This window comes from Pelodiscus sinensis, chromosome 16 (assembly GCF_052426305.1).
Source record: "Pelodiscus sinensis isolate ZL-2025 chromosome 16, ASM5242630v1, whole genome shotgun sequence".
NCBI classification, from domain to species: Eukaryota; Metazoa; Chordata; order Testudines; family Trionychidae; genus Pelodiscus; species Pelodiscus sinensis.
The window spans coordinates 33,521,138-33,545,074 of NC_143067.1; the positions used below are offsets into that span (position 1 = coordinate 33,521,138).

Consider the following 23,937-nt stretch of genomic DNA (forward strand, 5'->3'; position numbering starts at 1 on the left):
CAACAACTTATGTAGTGCATCACTGGAAGACTACACTTCCGCTGCCTTCAACACTGGTTAGCGTCGGTGTGTACCCCTACAAAAAATTACGTCTACAAAGCAGTGTCTCCTCCCTCCATCCAACGTTCGCACATCCCTCAGATGTTCCATTCCACTGGTCTCAGCCTTCAGTACAAATTAGCACAGATGCCTCCCTCATTGGTTGGAGTGCCCATATGAACGGCATGTCCATGCAGGGCAGGTGGTAACCAGGAGAGAGAGCCCTTCACATATACCTTCTCAAGCTCAGAGCGGTTTTCAATGCCTGCAGATATTTCCAGGACTACATCTGTGGCACTACTGTCAGCATACTCACCGACAACATCACCACAATGTATTACATAAATCGCCAAGCAGGATCATGGTCTCGAACCCTCTGTGCAGAGGTGATCCGCCTCTAGAATTGGTGTATTCTCAACAAGATCACTTTAATAGTATCCTACTTACCTGGTGCCAACAATGCTATTGCAGACTCACAAAACAGACATTTTGCGCCCGACTTCGAGTGTGAAATCCACACGGACATACTTCAACGTATCTTCCGTCATTGGGGTTTCCCCCGATAGACCTCTTTGCCACCTACAAGAATGTGAAATGCTGATATTATTGCTCTAGGGCAGGCATTGGTCAGGGATCTCTAGGGGATACCTTTCTGCTCGATTGGGAGGGTTCTCCCCTGTATGCATTTCCCCCGTCATGCTTATACCCAGGGTTCTGGACAAAATCAACATGGATGGAGCCAAGTTGATTTTCGAAGCCCCCACCTGGCCACTCCAACTATGGTTCCCCTTCCTCCACTGAATTTCCCTGTTACCTCCATACACACTTCTCAACCTCCCAGACTTGCTGTCTCAGGACTGCAGCTCCCTTTTGCACCCACAGCCCCAGACTCTGAATCTAACTGCTTGGCTCCTAGCTGGTTCTACCCATCTGAGGATCTCTGCTCGGACCAAGTCAAAGATATCCTGATGCACAGCAGGAGAAGCACTGGTCGAGCTACTTGCCTCTCTAAATTGTGAAGGTTTGCTTCTTGGTGCTCTATTAACCAGATTGACCCACATCCATCACCTCTGCACCAGATCCTTGACTGCATCTTTTACCTGAAGCAAATGGGGCTGTCATTTGCTTCCTTGAAGGTACACCTTGCCACGATTACCACCTTCCACCACTGGACAGACGGTACTTCAGTGTTTTCCCTCCTAGCTACAAAGAGGTTCCTAAAAGAATTGACAAACCTTAACCTGCCTCACAGACCCCCTACTCTGCCCTGGAACCTAGACCTAGTGCTAGACTCTCTTACTCGACCTCCCTTCAAGCTTTTGGCCACTACGTCACTCCAGATGTTGATGCTCAAGTTGGTCTTCCTGCTTGCTATAACTTTGGCCCACAGGGTCATGAGCTTACAGCCCTGATGTCACAATCTTGAACAAGGATGGGGTGGTATTGCGACTTCGCCCAACCTTTATTCCTAAATTCTGCTCCGCATTCCATATTAACGAGCTGGTCATACTCCCTGCCTTCTACCCTAAATCACACACTACATCATGGGAGGTGATCCTCCATACTCTTGACATGCACCAAGCGCTCACCTTTTACATCAACAGCACCCGAGATTGGCATAAAATGGACCGTTCAATAGTGTCTTTCGCAGATCGATCCAAGGCATTGTCTTCCCAGCATATTGCCAAGCTCATTGTTTCCTACATCACCACTTGCTACTCTATTTGCAATAAATCTCTTCCATCACAACCAAAAGCTCATTCTATAAGGGCCGTAGCCACATCCATGGCCTTTTTACGGGGAATTCCCCTTTGGGACATTTGCCCGGTGGCCAAAGGGTTGTCCAGTGCCACATTCATAAACCACTGCGCAATCGTGCAATGATTGGCTGCAGACTCATCGTTGGCTTCAGCAGTACTTACAGCTTCAAACAATTCCTGATTCCGGAGCCCACCATCCGGATATTTCCGAGTACTGCTACATAGTCACCTACTGTGGAACACCCATGGGGACACTACGCAAAGAAGAAGAAGAAGAAGTTACTCACCTTGGTGCAGTAACGATGGTTCTTTGAGATGCGTGTCCCCATGGGTGCTCCTCTACCTGCCCTCCTCCCTGCTCCGGAATCTTGGTTAGGAAATTTCTCATTTCAGATACTTGAGTGGGTGAGAGGAACTGGCGGGAGCCGGACTGCGCGCATGAGGCAAAGGGCGCGAACAGTGGGAGACGATGACCACGCATGCACGGTCCGGCTGACTACGGCTATTGAAAGTCTCTGATCTGCAGCGCTGTGACGAGCCCGACACCTACAGTAGAGCACTCACGGGGACACACATCTCAAAGAACCATCGTTACTGCACCAAGGTGAGTAGCTTTTTCTTCCGAAATAGCTATTTTGAAGTAAGGCGTGTGTAGATGTTCCACTTCTGCTATTTCGAAATAGCCCTTCACCAGGGCATTCTGAGTTATTCCTCTTTGGGCTCTAAATCGAGATAGCTTATTTCGAAATAGCATGTCTACACTGCAGAGAAGTCTCAAAAGTAGTCCGATGTAGGCATCCCTAATGTAGATGTGCTATTTCAGAATAACTATTCCAGAATAGCTTATTCTGAAATAACTGTGCAGTGTAGGCATGACCTTAGGGTAAGTCTACACAGCAACATTATTTTGAAATAACTGGCATTATTTCAAAATAACTTAGTGCGCGTGCAAACTACACACAAGTAGCTATTTCAAAATAATGTTGAAATACTGTTAAGCTGGAGGACTTCTAACTTCGACTCCTGCAACCCTCATTGTATGAAGAGTAGGGAAGTTGGAGGAAGAGTGCTTTATTTCAAAATAAGTGCTGTGGAGACTCTTCCAATTTCAATTTCAAAATAAGCTATGCAATTGACATAGCTCAATTTGCTTAGCTTATTTCGAGTTAAGCCCTGCTGTGTAGAGTTAGGCCAGTGTTAGCGTCAGTTAGGCCAGTGTTAGCTGTCAGCCTAAATCTGTAGAGTAGACTGGGGCTTAATCCTTCTGAAACAGAAATCATGCTCTTCCTTTAACTGGTGGGTTTGGGGATAAAGGTGAAATAAAACATAACTTTACTTTATATAGCATTTCTTATTCAACTGAGGTCTCAAAATACTGTATGCGTTTAAATCAGTAATACTCAGGCTGTGGCTCACGAGTCACAAGTGGGTCTTTAATGTCTCTTGTGGCTCCTTGCAACACACAATATTAAAAACACTGTGTGATTTAATTATTAACCAATGAGGATGTTTTTACTATGTTAACCAATTAAGTTATCAACTTGCACTAAGTTATTAATTTACTTGCTGTGAGAATAATATATTAAACTAAATATTTCCCCATCATACTGTTTAAATATGAATAGTTCTCATTAAATACAACAATGAATTCACACTACTATGTACAGTAGCAAGCTAGATGTTTTAAAGATATGAGCTGTCTTGATTAATCGTGTAAATGGAATTGTTACATTTTGTTTATTTTTTAAACTTGGTAAGGAAATACATTTATTAATAAAAATATCCTTTACAAAGGTTTCGTGTTTATAATCTATCTTTGGGTGTCTTGATATACGTGTGTGGAAAAAGAAACAATGACTGTTTAGACTGTAAAAGCAGCATTGTGGAAGCAGACAGCTTAGACTTCAGACTAAGCTGCACTGTGAACCATATGAATTAAATAGTCATCAGCTGTATTTCTAGTGACTGAAGTTTATCTTTGTCCTTCTTTTCTAGTCTGGCATGGGGAACTAAATCACCTATGCTTTTCTAAACCAGCAGAGCCAGAGCGACCAATGGATATTTCCATTTATTTATTTATTTATTGATTGATTGATTAAAGTTCCTTGTCCCTTATTATATGAAGTTGCATGGTTAGAGATTGCATGGTTTACAGAAATAGTCATGCTAGTCTGTTTCAGCAAAAATATTAAGGAGTCCTGTGGCACCTGTTCTTAGTACCCTTGGAAATATATGAGTGAATTGTAAATGTTTCACTTACTAACTTACTGAGTCACACTGAGCCACTATGTTTTGACATGAATTTTAGCAGGTTTGCCTTCAGACAGACATTATGCTGTTCTCCCATTAGCATTTTTTCACATAGTAACATTACTCATAAAATTTCTATTGGGGATAAAATGTCTTTGAATTGAGAAAACACATGAAGGCATGATGAGTCTCACCTATTTCAGATGTGGTGGGGGACCCAAAATATCCAACATACCTATGTATTACAGATGTGCAAAATTGTGACAGTTTTTCATATTATGTGTAGTCACCCAGAATAGTGAAAAAACTGTATTCAAGTTATTTGCACTGTTACATTAACTATTTCACATTTTCAGTTTAAAAATTGCTTGAATTTGAAAACCATTTTACCTGAAAGAAATGATTTTGCTATAAAATGGATTGCTTTAGTCTACCTTACAAGTGATAAAAATGACATTATGTAGCAATGGTTTTGATTTAATAGTTCATAACAAAGGCCTCAATCCTGCAAATAATGGTAAGCATATGATGTCACTAGGACTGCATATGTGCATAATATTAATCATCTGCCTAAGGCTACGCCTACATTACATCCCTCTGTCATAAAAATGAGGTTTACAGGATCTTTCGAAAAAGCCTGCCGTTTTCTAAAGTACTGAGTCTAGACCGCGGTTTTACTTTCGAAATGGTGCTTGTTCAAAAGAGCTCCATGATGCGATTATGCAAATGAAGTGCGGTATATTTAAATCCCTGCTTCATTTGCGCTTTTGAATTGTTAACAGAGGGATGTAATCTAGATGTAACCCAAGTGTTTACAGATTTGAGGTCAAAACATGGAAAAGGAAGGAATTCATCACATTTTGAGGAGTTTTAGCTTTTGTGTATTTTTTAACTCTCTGATACACACAGTATGCTTCTAACGATCCTTACCGTGCCCTTACAAATCTGTCCACCATATTTAATTCATTATGAAGGCATGATATATACCATAGTTATGAGAAGATAAAATGGTCTGTTAAGTATTTGACTAATTTTTTTTTCCTTGCTGTCCTCCTAGGAACTAACTTCACCCTTGCAGAACTAGGAATCTGTGAGCCCTCTCCCCATCGAAGTGGCTACTGCTCAGATATAGGAATACTTCATCAAGGCTATTCCTTGAGCACCGGGTCTGATGCTGACTCTGATACAGAGGGAGGAATGTCTCCAGAACATGCTATAAGGCTGTGGGGGAGAGGGATAAAGTCCAGGCGCAGTTCTGGTCTGTCAAGTCGTGAAAACTCAGCCCTTACGCTGACTGATTCCGACAATGAAAATAAGTCAGATGAAGAAAACGGTAGGCCTTTTTCTGGATTATATGTTTTAATATACATCTGTATGAAAATATGGTGGTAATTTTGTTCATTCATGAGTCACTGAAAGTTCTTTCTTTTCCTTATCCAGTTGCCTTAAAAATGTAAATAATTAAAAAAAAAAAAAAAAAACAACCTTTTACTAGAAATGCCAGGAGTTAGATTTTATTTATACAATATTTTAAAATAACAAATGCTATTGAATGGTGTTTTTATTCTCCAATAAGTGGTGCGACAAAGAACATGATTTGGAAAAACATGACCTATATCTAGAAATATTTTCTATTTATTTGTAGGTATTTGCAGAGTTTTTTTTAATGGTGGCTTGGATTTTCTCGTAAAAATGGTTTCAGAGTTCCACATTATCTATGTGTTAATTTCTAGGCAGCAGTTCTTCATGTCTGTACTGAAGATGAAACTTGGAGTAGAACATGTAATTTAATGATGAAGAAACTTGTCAGAAAAAAAATCATATATATGATTTTACCCACAGCATAAAATAAGATTAATAGTTTTTAACATATTAAAACTATATTAACTCGTTCTCAATAGGACTCTTGTTCAGGTATTCTCATGAAACTTTATCTGAATTGAAAGCTTTATCTGAATCTAAGGTTTCTAATCATTTAATGGTAAGTACATGTAATGTTTTATAATGAAAATGTATGTATCAGAGTGATTCAAAGATACCTATATATCTATTTAGTATAGATTCTTAGCCGTTTACTTAAAAACACAGAAAAGGGTAAATTAAATGTAGTAGAAAACACATAGGAAATTATTTGTTGTGAATAAAAAATATATTAAGTTAACTAACTGCCACTTGAAATGTTTATGAATTAGTTAAAAAAATCATATAAAACAATTTATATCCTATTTTTCAGCAACATTTTCTGCCTACTTTTTAAAAAAATGCTTAATTAGTGACAAAGACTTGCCATGGATAGCAATGCAGTGCCTGCTTTCAGTAATTCTCCATGCTCGGATGTGGATAAGGCAGGAGTGTGTAAGCCAGAGTCACTCTAAAATAATCCAAAACAAATCACGTTTAATTCTGAAATTAGCCATTTTGGGGAGATAAAGAGGAACCAAAAGAATAGAATTCCACTGTGGCATCAATGAAGACAACTGCTTGATGTCAGCTACTGCAATTGACTCTCTGCCCTGTTATCAGGGGGATTTTAAATTATTGTAGCTTTGCACATTCAGCACCTTCTGGTATTTATCTGAAAAAGGACTTTTAAGCTTTCTTCAAGGCAAAACTAACATTCATTCCCCCCACATCCCCAGTTTCAGCAGTATCAGGATGTTAGGAACTGCAATGCAAAAAATCAAATATTAAAGAAGATTAAAAAACAAATATTTCTCAAAATATTAGAAATCTGACCGCATTAGACTTAAAGGGTCATGTTTAGCCCTCTGTAGATAGAATAATAGAAGATTGGGGTTGGAAGAAACCTCAGAAGGTCATCTAGTCCAACTCCTTGCTCTAAGCAGGACCAGTCCCAAAAGATACCTGCTGCTTTCGCTGATTAAATGGAAATAGCAGGCATATATCTGAGGGAAGAAATTATCCCATAATCTTTGTATTTTCATGAATATTGTGGCATGCATTTCTTCATTGAAGCCATGGGGGGATTGTTTATTTGGTAGTAATGACAGATATTTAGAAAGTGAACAACCAGAGTGTTAAATATATATATAAAAGTACACTGGTTCATTCTACTGTTTGGTAAACTTACTTGTTTTGTGTTGTCATGGATAAAATTTATTCACTTAAATGGCATGACCCAGGATTCATTGAAGACCGTGAGAAAATTTCCACTGACTTCAGTAAGCTTTGGATAAGTCCCAATAATTGTTTTATGAACTAAGGAAGTTCTCTTTCCAGTAATATTAAAGCTCAAAGTTTGGGTTTGAGTTTACTCCTGCTGAGGTCAATGGCAGTTTTAATATTGGAAACAACATACAGGCAGTCCCCGGGTTACGTACAAGATAGGGACTGTAGGTTTGTTCTTAAGTTGAATCTGTATGTAAGTCGGAACTGGCGTCCAGATTCAGCCACTGCTGAAACTGACCGCCAGTTCTGACTTACATACAGAATCAACTTAAGAACCCCAGGCGTCCCCAAGTCAGCTGCTGCTGAAACTGATCAGCAGCTGATTCCAGGAAGCCCGGGGCAGAGCAACTCTGCCTGGGGCTTCCTGTAGTCAGCGCTGGTCAGTTTCAGCAGAAGCTGACTTGGGGCGCCTGGGGCAGAGCAGCTGGGGTGCTACTGGACCAACCCAGCAGCACCCCATCTGCTCTGCCCCAGACGTCCTGATTCAGCCGCTGATGAAACTGACCAGCAGCGGCTGAATCAGGACCTGGGGCAGAGCAGCTGGGGTGCTGCCGGGTTGGTCCAGTAGTGCCCACGGGCGCTGCAGGACCAATCGGCAGCGCCCCAGCTGCTCTGCCCCAGAGTCCAAAACAAAAGCCTGGTCTGCTGGGGGGGGGAGCACACTAGCTGCGCCCCCCCCCCCAGCAGACCAGGGACACGGGGAGCAGAGCCGCAGTGGCAGCGGGGTGCCGCGCCTCTGAGGCTTTGCTCTGGCAAAGCCTCAGAGGCGAGGGACCCCGCCACGGCTGCGGCTTCAGTCTGGGTGCCTGTGGTCTGCTGGGGACGGTCCCCAGCAGACCACAGGCCCCCGGACTGAAGCCGCAGCCGCGGGGGGGTCCCGCGCCTCTGAGGCTTTGCCAGAGCAAAGCCTCAGAGGCGCGGGGAACCGCCGCTGCTGCCGCTTTGACTGAAGCGGCAGCAGCGGCGGTTCCCCGCGCCTCTGAGGCTTTGCTCTGGCAAAGCCTCAGAGGCGCGGGACCCCCCCGCGGCTGCGGCTTCAGTCCGGGGGCCTGTGGTCTGCTGGGGACCGTCCCCAGCAGACCACAGGCACCGGGTCTCAAGGGGCAGCAGCAGCGGTTCCCGCGCTTCTGAGGCTTTGCTCTGGCAAAGCCTCAGAAGCGCGGGAACCCGCCCGGTGCCCCTGGTCTGCTGGAGACGGTCTCCAGCAGACCAGGGGCACCGGAGCAGCTTACGAACGGGGCTTTCTCGCCCCGACTTCCGGGGCGAGAAAGCTCCGTTCGTAAGTGCGGATCCGACATAAGTCGGATCCGCGTAAGTCGGGGACTGCCTGTATTGGATTCTTGCTTGTGAACACTTTTCACCTGGGCTACTTCTGCAGTACAAGGTTTTTGCACAAAAATGGTTGTTTTTGCACAAAAACCCACAGAATGTCCACACCTCAAGTGCGCTTTTGCACAAGTACATCGACAGTAAAACGGCAGAACAAGGGGCTTTTTGCGGTGTAGGTAAACCTCCTTCTACGAGGCATAACTCCTTTTCGTGCTACAGCTTTTGTGCAAAAAGTGTGGATACTCTGCAAGGGTTTCTTATGCAAACAGAGCCTATCCAAAAAAGCACAGGTGCTCCGTGAATAGCAATCAGAGCTTTCTTGCTCAAGAGTGTCCATGAAGTGTGAATGCTCTCTTGCACAAAAAAGCATCGCAAAAGTGATGCGCTTTGAGGTGTGGACGTGCTTTTGTGCAAGTACTTTTCTGCAAAAGACTTCTTGTGCGAAAACTCTGCAGTGTAGACGTAGAGAGCTACAGTTTTATTAAATGCATTTCAAAAAGCTACTTTTTCAAACTAACAAAACAGGAGGCACATTATAAAATGAAGAGCAAGACAAAATATATCAGCTTGACTTTTGAATGTACAGTATTAGCATTTTATTTAGTAAGGCTTTTAAGATAAATGTTTCTGTATTGTTGGTGATAAAATATTCACACAGATGTGAAATGACTCTTATACAAGCAGAGGTGTTAACTTGAGTAAACTTCATAGTCTCCCTCTCTGACAAATTCTGTTTAGCACAAAATCAGTACCTTTTCACATCACTGATTTTATGAAGTTTGGGAATGTATTATCATATAGATTGACAGTTGCCCCACTAGGGTTCAGCACCACTGCATGGACACTTACAAAGCCATCATTAATTTCTTTCACTTGTGCCCGGCAGTGGTTTCCTACATAATAAACACTGTGTCCTTCAGAACCAAATCAATAACCTGTGAGATATGCTTCTTGTGAAGAAGTAACAACAATCTATACTTCAAGAGAAATGCACTCTCCAGTACAGTTTCAGATTTGTAGGAGTCATAGACATAAAACAAGACATTTCTTGGTATGGAATTTTATACTTTGCCCCTAACCACATTAGTTGAACTCATGATGCATAGATGCTATTGAGTTTATTTAAAGCACTGCATGCCCTTTTTTTGACATGGTTCAACTGCTTTATTGCAGTTCACTATTACAACTCTAAAAAGGTAACAATTTTGATACCAAGATGTTAATCACAAATTCTATCATTCAACTTCAAAATAATAAACTGTCAATTTTCTTTTAGTATTAAATCAATGTTGGTACTTCTCGGTACATTTCCAAGTAGTACAGAGGGAGCTTAATTGCTATAAATCACACAAATATTACTATTTTCAACACTTCTGCTAATTCAATTTCATTTACAGAAGGCTTAGGACTATTTTTTTCAATTTTGGAGTTGATGTAACTGAATGTTATCTTAAATTAGAATTGTGTGAGCCTTCAATTATTAACATGTGTAAATGCATATTGATAAATTGAAATAATTCAATGTAAATTCATTTCAATGTGCTGATTTACTTGGGCAGAAACTCTTTCCTGACAAAACAGGATACTGAAGATCCAGTTGAAAAAAACACCTTATTTTTACATTTCTGACACTTTGCTCAAATCGTTGGCCTAGAATTTAGTGTTGCATATTGAAATGTGACCTTTATAATGCTGTTTGTAACTGCTGTGATCCTTGTAAGAGAGGCATCCAACTAGAATGTGACTGTGTAAGGACAAAACCTTGTAAATCTCTTGTAACCATGGCCAATGAGATTCTGAGCTTCAGGTTACCTGAATCATTACAGATGTTCATCCAAAAATGTACAGCAGACATGTTTAAGGAAGTTTGATTTATCTTAAACAGGGTGTGCCTTGTACTTGCTAAACAAAGAGAATCAGTTTTGGAGAGCCACAGATTCGAGGTTATGCACTCAAAATTATCATAGAATTCAAAAGCTTTGTGTTCTCTTGGTACTCTGCTAGATTTGTCTACTTGACAGAGAGCATTTTTTTAAAGTCGACATTTGCTGACATAAACCTCATCATTGAGGTTAAGTAAACCTGGCTAGTTACCGCAGGTAAATGATGATTATAATAGTAATCCCTATAGAAAAGTTTACCATTGGGGTTGGGCCTTAATAAAGAAATGTTACTAATTGCTTGGTATATAAATAATGGAAATTGATGAATGACTCCTAAAGGAACTTTTAGTCACCTTTCTCTCTAAAAGTTGTTATAATTATGGCTTCTTTTTAAAAAGAAGGACACATTATCAGGAGGAGAGTACAGGACTTTCCTGCAGCGGTGGGCAACCTGCAGTCCAAAGGTCACATGTGGCCCATTGGGGTTCTATGTGTGACAGCATGAGACATTTTGTTCACTGTCGCCCACCAGTTTCTGCTAGTTCCCATCCATATAACTTTTTTCCACCAGTTTTAAAGTGACAAGGGTACGTGAAGTGATGTGCATGCTGATTGCACACAGCATTGACTGTGAGAACTGTGTGCTTCCTCTGCATTAAACCAAAGCACTGCTATCGTTCATTGAGCACACCCTGCAAATTCTAGTAATGCAAGTGCAGTTAGCAAAACTACTCTATCCAGGGCTGGACCGAGCCATTCCGGCACCCTGGGGGCAGACAGTTTAATTGCGCCCCGGGTTGGGGGATGGCGCATGCGCGGCCCCACCCCCTGTTCGGCACGTGGGGGAGGGCACGCGGAGCTGGAGGCAGCAGGACAGACATGCCCAGCCTGGGCTCGCCCAGCTACAGCCGCTGGTGCGCAGCCCGGGACTGCCCAGGGCGGGCTGAGCTTGGCCGTGCAGGGGCCTGCGGCCGTGGGGGGAAGGGCACCGCGGGGGTTTACGCGTCCCCCACCCTGGGTGGCCCCTTCAGGGTGGCTTCTAGAAGCTGCTGCAGCCTGCAATCCAGGAGCCAGACATGCGGCACCTGATGGCAGCTATAATGGGCGCTGCGTGCCCTTTACAGCTGCCATCAGGCGCCCCCCATAGGTTGGTGCCCCGGGCAGCTGCCCAGCTAGCCCATGCCTTAATCTGGCCCTTACTCTATCCCAGAAGACTGTCTTGGATATGCAATGCACTGAGATGAAAGTGGGCCACTCATAACTGCCCACTCACTAGCCTAGTTTTCCCATTGTCGCTCTGCAAAGTCACCAAACATAAGGCTGGGCTAAAATATGGATTGGCCATGAATTTCATTTGTCGTGTCACAGCTAATTTACTCTGCCTTAGAGGTGCAGCGAGGGTGTTATGCGCCCCGGGGGGCAAAGGCAATGCCTCCCCACCCTCGCCCCCACTGCCATGTGGTGGGGCCCTGAACTGGTGCACGGCTGAGCCCAACCCTGGGAGGAGGAGAGGAGCTTGTACTGCGTCTTCACCCTACCCCTCCAATTTGGGGCTCAGCCCCCACATACACTGACCTGCCAACAGAGATGGAGGAGGCTCAGACTCGGGGCAGTGAGGAGGCTCCAGCCAGCGGCAGCAAGTAGAGGAGGAGCAGGCGAGCCAAGGGATGATAGGGTGAGTGGATTGGCGCCACCCCCTTAGTGTGGCACTCGGGGGAAATTGCCCCCCCGCCGCCCCTTGTTACGCCACTGTAAATAATCCACCTCTTAGGATACTTATCATTTAATGAATTACTTATTTTACTAACTACAGACAAATATAAAATTTAAATGATAGTTTTTGTGGTTTACAGTCTGTTAAATTAATTTTTTCTCTTTAATTTGTTTATATCCCATTTTCATTAGGTTCATGTCTATTGCATAAAAAATTTCAAATGTTTAAAGTATGTAAGTTTTATAAAATACAAGAGAAATAAATGTTATACAACCTAAATATGAATTTCATCGCTATATTTCAATCAAGAATTTAAAACCATTGTTATAGCAAACAAGTAACTCCTTGCTTTAATGAATAAAAAGTAAAAAGATTTTGAGCGTATCAAGTTTATTGTAAGCAATCTGTAATGTTTCCTAACTGCTTACCTAGTTAACCTAGTTGTTTTTCATACTATCGCACAGCGATAAACTACATCATAGTTATGAATGTAAGAGATTAACTTACTTGTTAAAATAACACTGTTTTTTCTCACACACAACATGAGAAATACTTTCAATATTTTCTTGAAGGCATTTGAAGCAATAAGTAGCCTAAGGCTGAGGTTACACTGCAAGCATGGCTTTCTGTCTTCCATGAGGACTTTTTCCTTCAGGCTGTCGTGAGATTTTATTCTTAAGTAAAGGGGAGAAGTCTCTCTGAGCTGTTCTTCCAAATTTCACACAAGCCATTCAACTGAAGCCATAGATGTCAAAATTCAGGGCTAGCCTTGCCTTTGGCAGACTGCTTTGCCAGGTGTTCACAATCACAACATCTGAACACGTATAGGACTTTTAGTTGAGAAAGACATGTTAATTCCAAGTCTCTGCTAGGATTAGGCGATGTGGGTGACCTATAGAAAACACTAGCATTTTCTTTGGGAAATCCTCAACAAACCAATGCCAAACCCCTTCTCCAGAGCCAGGGCCCCGCCAGCTCCCCACATCTCAAAACACCCATCCCTCCCCCAGAGCCAGGCACTCCCAGTTCCCCCATCCCAATGCACCCACCCCTTCCCCAGAGCCAGGCTCTCCCAGTTCCCCCATCCCAATGCACCCACCCCTCCCCCAAAGCCAGGCACCCCCAACCAAATCCTCCTCCCGCAGAGCCAGGCACCGGAGGTATGAGACAGGTAACCCTACCTTTAAAGCGGCTGCTCCTGCCACCCTGCCCGGCTGCCTCGGCTTGATTGTGATTGCAATTCGTAGAGGGAGCCAGCACATGGCCTGCCAGGTGCTCCTGGCTCACTGCTATGCATGGACCTGTGCGCTCTGGTCCCACCCCAGCCCAGCGCCCCCCTAGCATGGTGCCCGGGGGCAACTCCTCCCCCCCCCCCGCTGCTGTGCCTCTGCCCTGCTTGCAGCTGTCCATTGTGGCCCTGATGCCAACTAGGAATTGCTGATTTAGAGCAGGGCATTGATCGCCTCTTTTAGTCTCAGGGCTACAAGAGAAGATGGAATTGAATTTGCTACCTTCACTGCTACTCAATGAACATTTTCCTACCCAGGGGTCATCTTCAGCTGATTACAGCAGTTTTATGACCCATTTGCATCCCTGAAGCAATGTAAATGGTATTCTCTTTGGGTTCTTGTGGAATGCCCAACTAACCTATCAAAGTCTCTCCTGCTAAGAGGTACTTTGGACCAAGTGACATTTTGTAAGCACTTTGTTCATGCGTCAAGAAAATAGTTAATTATTAAAAGAAAGATCATCTGGCACTGTGAAACCAAGTCAGTGATATGTTTTGGGATGACAATTAGAACAACTGTGAGAAAGTATGGACTAGCAGTGCAATATAGCATATACTTGCTACCTATCAGTAATCCCTCTCTCCCTTACTGGGATTCATAAAATTACTAAAGATGATGTCATTAAGGCAACTAGACAATACCTGCATTAAGGTGATGAAAGGAGAGCATTAAATAGATGTAAGTATCCATAATATAGCAAACAAACAAAAAAACACAGGCTAGAGTCATGAAAAATAGAAACAGGAAAAAACATGTAGAATCAAGAAGTAGATCAAGAGTGCACTACTACAATGCTTACAGGGACAGAGCAGATCTTCCCAGGAGAAAAGCTTTCAGGTTAGTATGAAATCTAAGTTTAGTTCAACTGTCACATTTTAAGGGGAATAATCAGCTATAGCATAAAAGGAGATAGCCAGGTACTGCTTCCTATTTTACGGTGGCTTATTTTTTTCTTCTGATGGTATTATGAAGATGCATCTATGTCAGCAATGATTGAATTAGGTTGACCAAATTTGGCTTTGACTGCCACTTTTCTATATCAGCACCTTAGTTGCTGGTACTTGATACTATCATTGGGAACATCATGACATAACACAAAATGATAATTTTACACTACTGTTTTAAGTGAATTGAAGGCGTCTACTGTAACATAACTAAAAATCCAATATTTCAAATTGTTTTGAAGTTACTTTTTTTCTGAGTTTTACAATTATATGTCAGAAGGTAAATGAAATTAGTCCTGTGGGCAGAGGAGACCTCTCAGGACTCAAGTTATATTATTAAGGTAAAGAGTCAGACAATAAAATTGACAGATAAAAATGTATCTTAAGTTGTAGTGACCCTCATTTTATTTTCTATATTGAGGAATAGAGGAGAACAAAAATCAGGGGAAATAAACCTATATCAGATTTCAGTGGAGCAAGGAAATATTTCAAGGTTATATGGCATTAATCTGTGCTTAAATTTTAAATGCATCTACTATGAGATTCATGATTCAAAATAATTACTGTAAAAATAAAGAAGGAGCTGTAGAGAATGACTCTGAAAATCAGACCATCATGAAATTAAAAGGCCAGATTGTGGTTTTAAGCCTCAGGTTACAATTATTGGGCATGAGTTTGAGAGGCTGCAGTCAGGGGACACTGGGAGAGTTCTGAAGTGTCAGAATTGTTGGCAGTGTTACCGGAATTGAAACAGTTGAGGGACAGCTTTGCCACTTACTTAGAGTGAAACACGGGGAGGAGTCCTTAGCACTGAGCCCTCTGAACACCACTGGATAATGTACTTCCTATACTGATGGAAGACAAAAGCACACAAAAATAGCACATCCCTGTGAGATGTAGAAATGCATCAGTACCTGTTGACCTATATTTTTTTCCTCTTCCCTTTATCTTCTTATCTTTAAAATTGTTTAAAAGTTTGGGGTTTTTTTCTTTTTCTTTAATGGAAACAATAAGCCAGTATCATTTACAGTAATGCCACTATCCAAGTGCAACAAAATGCAAGACAGATTTGGTAACAGAAATGTATTTTTGCTTTGTACTTCTTAGGGCTTATTACCTAAGAGCATAAGAGGGGAAGTACTTTTAAAAAATCCCCCATGTCCTTTTAAAATTCTTACAAAGCTCATAGATTAAATGCTACAGTTTTGCAAATAATGCCACTAATATGTACAGCTGAAATCTTTAACGATATACACTCACAGAAGGTAATCTAAGTTGGCCCTGACCTTGTTTTTTGTTGCTGTCTCAATCAAAAATAGAATGAACACCATAATTTGGCATTTTCCCAAGACATCATGGAATCAGAGACTTCCGTTTATGCTCAAAATCAAAAGATAAAATTGCATGGGGAAAATGGAGAGAGAGAACAGGTCAAGATTTAGGACTCTACAGCTGTGATGTTTCACTTGTTTAGTTTCTTATTTTCACTGTCTTGGTCTTGGGCATGTTGCTCTCAATATTTGTTGTTCCTTGCATATTTGTTCAATTTTATATTTCTGATGTCATAGGTTGCACATAGGTTATTCTGCAAGCATGGTTTCTAAACTGTAAAAATTATTTGTGTGCATGTGAATGGTTTGCCTAGGTTTCTGTTAGTATTTTTTCTTAACTGGCTTCCCCCAAAAACTTTGAGACTTAAAAGCCAAGGAAAGTTCTTTTGGTGTTTCTTCATCAGTAAAGATTCTGCAAGTGGAACCTGGGGTATGTCTATACTACAGAGTTATTTCAAAATAGTTAATTCTAAATAAGTTATTTTGAAATAACACGTCTATACACAAAATGCATTTCAAAATAGCATTTTGCTATTTTGAAATACCGCGTCCACACTGAGTGGACACTGATTCAGAGTTAAGGCCAGCCAGAATCAGGTCAGGGCTAGGGCATCAGGTAAGGAGTGTCTTTGTGTGGCTGTTGCCTGAGCATATCTGAGGCCTGTGCTTAAAGGGACACCCCCTCTCCCCGGGCAGCCGGTTCTCAGGTGTCCCTGCTTGCCTGCCTGCCTTCCAATTACCCCTCCCTAGCCCCTCCTTCCTTCTGTCAAGTAAATACACATATTTTCAAAAATATAAATTCTCTTTATTTAACAAAACTGGGGGGGGGGATGAAACTCTGGGGAGACTGGGGAAAGGAGGAGGGAGAGGGGAGAAGAGAGGGTGGGAGATCAGAGGGGAAAACTGAGAGGAGGGAGCTGGAAGGGGGAAGCAAGGAGAACAAGGGGGAAGGGAAGTTCAGGGGTGGGGGTCTTGCCAGGCCAACTGCCTCCCAGCATGGTGGGTGCAGGGGCCTTAGCATCCCCAGGAGGATGGGGAGGAGGGTGTGAAGGTTGAGGAGGAGGGTGTGGAGGTTGAGGAGGGAGAGGTGGGAGGAGGAGAAGGAGTGGGAGGAGGAGCAGGAGCTGGGGAGGCAGCAGACACTGGAACGGCATGAGGCAGCACGCTCTGCACCAGGGTCTGCAGATGGGCACAGATGGCACGACCCTGGGCAAGCAGCTCCCGCCGGGACTCCTGGTCATCCTGCACCCTCTGCTCCATGGTGCAGTGCAGGGCTCGCAGGGCCTCCAGCTGCTGGTCTCAGTACCCCTGCAGTGTTCAGGTGGACCTGCTGAGCCCTCGGGTGTGGGAGGATGTCCCAGGCGGGGTGGTGCATCCTGCAGGTGCAGGTGGTGTGGCTGTGGAGAAAGAAGAGAAGTGGTCATTTCTCCCTGGGGACACAGTGAGTGAAGCCCAGCCCCCCTCTGCACCGCTGTGTTTGCAAACAGGCCATGGTCGGAATGTCTGGCTATCCCCGGTAGCGGTAGCTGCCCCGAGACCACACCGATGCTCCTGTGCTGTGTATAGTGTGGCCAAGGTGAGGGGGGAGATGTCCCTTGCCTCTGAGTAGAGGGGGCTTGTGAAATGAGGGCATCCTGCTGTGTCCCACCCCGGGGTCAGGAGCATGTCAGGTCTCTTCACACATGTGTGTGGCTATCAGGCCACGGCCCCTGGGTGTCACATAGCTGGAGCCACCTGCCCAGGGGTGGCACGGCACATGCTTGCATGTGCACAGGTTGCTGCGTGATCCGTGGTAAGCAAGGCCCATGCACGCGGTCCCTGGTCTTCCTCCCCACCCCCCACTCTCCCAGGAAGGGGACAGTGATGGCACTTACATGATGTGGCCTCCCTGGACGACCCTAGTGACTCCGCTGCTGGGTCAGCTCGGGGGTCCATCTGGTGTGGCACCCTCCATGGCACCCTCCGAGGCGGCTCCTCCTCCGTGCCCTGGTCAGGGCCCTCTGCTCCCGGCCCGCTGCCATCTGGGCTGGCACAGACCATCCTGCCCCTCTGGATGCGGTCCAGGGCCTCGATATAGGGGCAGGTATGTGCCCCTGTTGGGGAGCTGCTCCGTGTGGCCCTGGCATATCCCTACTGCAATTCTTTAATTTTCATGTGCACCTGTTCTGGGGTGCGTATGTGGCCTTTAGTGGCCATGGTGGCAGCTATGCGGCTGTAGATGGCCGCGTTCCTCCCTCTAGTGCGGAGATCATAGACGGTGGAGGCCTCTCCCCATACCTCAATAAGCTCAATGATCTCTGCACTAGTCCAGGATGGCGCCCGCCTTCTCCGGCCCTTGGCTGGCTCCTGGGAGCTGGGGGACTGGGTGGTGGAGGGCTGGCTGGATCTGGCTGCCCGGCTCATCTTGGGGCCACTGTGTCAGGATCAGTGACTGCTGGCTCTGTGCTTGCAGGCCTATAGATGGTAACATGCAGTGTGGCCAGAGTCTACCCCTTTAAGGGCTCCCGGGCTGGGGGAGAGGAGAGGAGTTTTCCTGGTTTGGCCCAGAGTGGCCACCAGGGCTCCCTGGAAAGGGCTGGAGGCCCCCTATTTTGAAATAAGCGTCTACACAGCACTTATTTCTAATTAGCTATTTCGATCTTGGCATTATTCCTCGTAGAATGAGGTTTAAGTAATTCGAATTAAGCGCCCCGCTATTTCGATTTTATTTCAAAATAGCGGTTTGCCTGTATAGATGCTATTAACGTTAATTTGAAATAATGGCTGTTATTTCGAATTAACTTTGATGTGTAGACATACCCTTGATTATAACTCTGAATTTGGTATATTTGTGAATAGGACCACTGCAAACAGGGATACTGGAACAATTTGTACAGTGGGGATACTGAGAGCCACTGAAGCAAACTGTAGACCCCATTTCAAACAAGGGAGTGCCAGCACCTTGACTGCAGATCTGGAGAGTGAACTGGAGTCTTAGTCCTTGTCTACACTAGGGAATTGTTTCAAAGTAACTCCATTTATTTTGAAATAACAAGCGGAGCGTTCACACTACCAATGCCGTTATTTCAAAATAAGAGGCTGGTTATTTTGAAATAATAACTCCTGCTTTCCATGAGGAATAATGCTTATTTCAAAATAAAATACAGGACTATGTAGCACTTTAAAGACTAACAAGATGGTTTATCTTTAAAGTGCTACATAGTCCTGTATTTTGTGTCAGCTACACCAGACTAACACGGCTACATCTCTATCACTATTTCAAAATAGTTATTTCAAAATAATGTTAGTGTGGACACTCCACTGCTGCTATTTCAAAATAACTACTCCTCAGAGTCATTCAAAGTAATTACTCCCCAGTGCTTCCTGGCGTTCTAAGTCGAAGTAGCACGCCCACATTAAGGGAGCCTGCCTTAGACTAATTTTGAGGCTTCCCTGTAGTTCGGACGCACTATTTTGAAATAGTTGTTTCGGGAGTTATTATTCCAAAATAAGTTATTTTTTAAATAATTTCCTAGTTTAGACATGTCCTTAAGGACAAACTAAAAGAAAAAGTAGAGGTTGAGGGGGATATTTCACTTTATAAAGAGAGCAGATCTAAATGGGAATATACAAGGAAGCAAATTTGCACTATTGTTACACATCTGCTTTGCTCATCATAGGTTCATTCTAAAGAGGGATGAACTAGAAGTAAGTTAATATACACTTTACATCCAGGAACAAAAAGAACACTGTAGATTTAATGAAAGATTTAAAGTGTAGTATTGATTCGAGCAAGTGAGAAGAGTGTTAAAAGCAAACCCAAACAAACTAAAACTGTCCAATTGACCTGCAGGGCAATCACATATGCGAAGGCGGAGAGCTTGCAGAGCTGTGTCCAAATCTTTCCTTTTGGAAGTACAGGCTAGACCTCCCTGGTCCAGCATGCTCAGGACCTGACCAGTCCCAGATGAGGGATTTGATGGGCATGGGGAGGTCATATCTGGCTCCCCTGCTACCGGCTCTCTCCAGCCTTGGACCAGCCACCAGCCTCCTAGCCAGGTCCCTCTTGCTGCCTGCCCCGCCCCCCCATGTCCTTCCCTGATATGCCAGGAAGCCCAACTCCCTGCACACCGGGCTCCTGGCCCTGCTGGGCAGCCCTGCTGCTGTGGGCTGAACTCCTGGCCCCATAGGGCAGCTCCACTGTGGTGTGCTAGGCTCCTGCCCCTGCCAGGCAGCCCTGCTGGGTTGTGCCTGGCTGCCCAGCTGTGGCATATCAGGAAGCCCAGTAGCTGGGAGCCCAGACGCCAGCCCTCCACCAGGACTCCCTGGTCCTAAAACACCCGTGGTCCTGCCAGACGACAGATGTTGCCAGACCAGGGATTCCGGATTACAGAGGTTCAGCCTGAACAGCGTGACACCCCTCTCTTCACAGAAACAAGGGCGTTGCTGGGCAGCAGCGGGAAGCGGTGCCCCAGGAGTATATCTGCTTAGGTCTGCCACAGGACTCAGGCGTATTCCCAAGTTGTGGCCTATACACAACACAAGGAGGATTTTTTTAAATGATTAAGGGGCAGTGCCCCCTGCTCGCTCCGCTTGCTGACCTCCTTCTCTGGGGCTAGGCAGCACCGGCTTATTGCCTGGCCGCTGGGAAGAGCCAGGCTGAGGTATGGCAGTCCTGGCTTGCCCTGGGGGGTTGGGATGGGCCACAGCTGGCCCGGCTCTCCCCCTCCAGCTGCCAGGGGGGTTAGAGGGGCCTCTCTGGGGCCTCATAGACCCTGCCATCTTCCCCAGCTGGCCCTGGCTCTTGGTTCCTCTGCCCCCGGCTGCTGGGGAAGACGGCCAAGGTAAGGTTGAGCTTCCCTGGCGCTCTCCCCAGCTACTGGGAAGCATCTGAGGCCGCACTGGCTCATGCCCCCACAATGCCAAAGATGCACTGGCCCTTGCCCCTCTTCCCACCAGCCAGGGATATAAGGGCATGGCTCTTATATAAGGGATATAAGGGCAGGGATATAAGGGCATGGACCACTCCTTCTCCTCCTGTTAGGGGGTGTGGCCTAGCAGTTCACTCTCCCCTCCGCTCCAGTCCCAGCTGTCCCTCACAGTCCCTCCCTGGCCATGCCAAGCCCCATGCTCTCCCCTCCCTCCCCCCAGCAGCTGATGGGAGGGGCCCAAGATGGTGGACTGCAATTTAAAACTCTGACAGCCGCCCGCCACTTGACAGCTGCCGGAGTTTTAAAGTGAGGTTGTCCGATGACGGAGGGGCAGGATTGCGGTGGTGAAGCCCGCAGTGGGGAGGTGTCCTGGACTCACTACAGCCCCTGCAGCCCCACCCTGCCAGAGCAGTGCAATTTAAAAACCCCTGTGTTATACATGGTCCCTGGCGTGGGCCTCTCAGCTGCCTACTCCCACCCCCTCTCACTGCTGCCACAATTCCTCCTTCCCCCCACAAGCTCAGTTTACCTTTAGTAGTGCTGCTGCTGCTGTTGCTGCTGCTGCTCCTGCTCGGGAGCCATAGGATGCCGATCCCTGCTGGCTTAGCAGCGGGGAGGGGGAAAAACTGTGGGATGCAGAGTGACGTGATTACGTCACTCTGTCATCTCATAGGAAGAGGTTTTTTTAATACATAGAGAGATAATACAAGATATGTCAATGTTTATGGGCATGGAAATACCTTGTACGTCAGGAAAGCTTGTGAAATATTTCCTAAATGACAAATTTAAAAGGTCATCAAGTATGGTATCAAAGCCCAGCTGCTTAAGCAGATCTAATTTGGATTTGATCTCAAAACTCGAGAGCGCTTCTGGAGGGAAGCAGTTTGGGAATGAGGGAATTGACTAGCAGAGGGGGCTTAAGGACTTAACAATGATCATCTATAATTTTGTTCAAGTAAGCGGCTCATGCAACTCCTTGCCTAGAGCCAAAGTAATGACATTACAGACAAAAAATGAAGTGTTGTATTTCAGGGTCTTTGGTTTGGAGATTCACCACGTCTTGATGGTCACCTATGTTGGCAGGCATTTTGCAGTAATGTAAGGGCTTCCTTTCCCTCATATATGCTCTGGGTCTAAACCCACACAAGGTTTGTGCTGATGTTTTTCATGCTAGGCCTTCTGTTTGAGATTTTAATAGTTGTGATTTTTTTGGTATGGATCAAGTTTGTAGCAAATAATTCAAAATTTAGTATTTGAATGACCTTTGACAAGTTATTAGTAACTTGTAACAAAAGCCATTATTATAGAACCTCACTAATTATCACTTCTGCTCAGTTTCACCCCACTTCTTGTCTTAGATTTAATAGTACAGGGAAGTGATAATGAGATGCTATTTCATTAACTGGATGGTAATTTTACAAGATGGAACAAATGTATTGTACACTATAATGAGGCATTCTAAATGAAACTAAACTATATTTATCAAATACTTTCTAAAATTTCATATTTCAAGGTGAAGTCATAATTTTGCCATCATGTGAAAGGAGAATGCTTATTGAAGATAAAACTGCTGTTCTAGGAGCTTTGGGTATATGTGTATGTGGGTGTTTGAGAGAGCAATGTTGATTTAATCAAGTAGACTCAGATGATAGGCTAGGTCAGCAAAGTAAGCAAGCAACAATACTTCTGTTCAAAGTGTAATTTAATTTGAATAATGCCTTTGTATATTTTTGCACAAGGGAAGTGTGTATCTGATAAAGTCAATCTACTCTAGGAATGAATGTGTTGTAATTGGCTGAACGATAAAAATAAATTAGAGTAGGTTTGGATGTTCACATTGTTTTAGTTAACCTTATTATAGTTAAACACAGGAGTATGTGTGTTTATATATGTATATCAGAATTAAACCCAAGGAAATATTGCAGTAATGTATGTTGCATTATATTTAAGTACACTTTCTCTTTCCGTAGAAGTCTGTTCACCAGGGTTACCTTTAATAACTCTAGGACCAGATTATGACATTTTTGTTCACGTTGAACTGTACTTTCCACTGTCTGCAATTTTTTTTATTACAAAGATTTACATATCGGCTGTGTCTACATTGGCACCCTTGGAAAAGGGATGCTAATGAGACATATCGCAATTGCAAATCCGCGGGGGATTTAAATATCCCCCGTGGCATTTGCATTTACATGGCTGCTGCTTTTTTCTGGCTTGGGGATAATCCGGAGAAAAGTGCCAGTCTAGACGTGATTCTCCGGAAAATAAACCCTTTTCCTTTTATTCAAGTAGGAATAAAAGATCCTCCGGAACAGGGTTTATTTTCCGGAGAATCATGTCTAGACTGGCGCTTTTCTTCGGCTTATCCCCAAGCCGGAAAAAAGCGGCAGCCATGTAAATGCAAATGCCGCGGGGGATATTTAAATCCCCCACGGATTTGCAATTGCGATGTGTCTCATTAGCATCCCTTTTCCGGAAAAGGGTGCCAATGTAGACACAGCCATGTTGTTAACCAAAGAATAGTTGTATCAGTTGGATTATTGCATTTTTTTCCATTCGGTCTAAGCCTAATAATACACTGTGGCTATGTCTACACTCTCTGCTTCTTGTGCAAGTATGGCCGTTCTTGCGCAAGAATTCGCAGAGCATCTACACTGCCTGCCTGCTCTTGCGCAAGGAAATTTACAGTACGGCGTGGTAAGAGAGGGCTTCTTGCACAAGAGCTACGCTCTTTTTTAACAGGTGTAAGCCCTCTTGCGCAGGAGCTCTTGCGCAAGAGGGCAGTGTGGATGCTCGGCAGGGATTTCTTGCGCAAGAAAGCCCTATGGCTAAAATGGCCGTCAGAGCTTTCTTGCGCAAGAGAGCATCCACGCTGCCATGGGAGCTCTTGCGCAAAAGCACAGCACACACATGGCAGTGTGGACATTTTCTTGTGCAAGACTTCTTGCAGAAGAACCCTTGCGCAAGATATTCTTGCGCAAGAAACCGCAAGTGTAGACCTAGCCTGAGTGTTTAAACATGAGTGTTTAAACATCTCACACATATTGAATACATACACAATTCATTATTAGGCTTACAACTAATTGCATATACACATATAAATATGTAAAATATAAATAAAATGGTGTAAGGGAACACTGCTTAGTTTTATCATACTAATTCTGAATTTCTATCTCTCTATCTCTCTATCTCTCTATCTATCTATCTATCTATCTATCTATCTATCTATCTATCTATCTATCTGCTTAGTTTTTCATACTATTTCTGAATTTTTTATACAGTGCTATCTCATGTTGCAC

At 44.3% G+C, this 23,937-nt stretch overlaps 1 protein-coding gene across 2 annotated transcripts in view; it reads left to right on the forward strand.

Annotated features, from left to right (window-relative positions):
- The window catches only part of TENM2 (teneurin transmembrane protein 2), a 1,126,385-nt gene that overhangs the window by 334,905 nt on the left and 767,543 nt on the right, over nucleotides 1-23,937 (forward strand). For both annotated transcript variants that reach the window (XM_075900179.2, XM_075900181.2), the window contains exon 4: nucleotides 5,107-5,382. In XM_075900179.2, coding sequence (XP_075756294.1) covers nucleotides 5,107-5,382 — 276 coding nt within the window. The remainder of the gene's footprint in view (nucleotides 1-5,106; nucleotides 5,383-23,937) is intronic.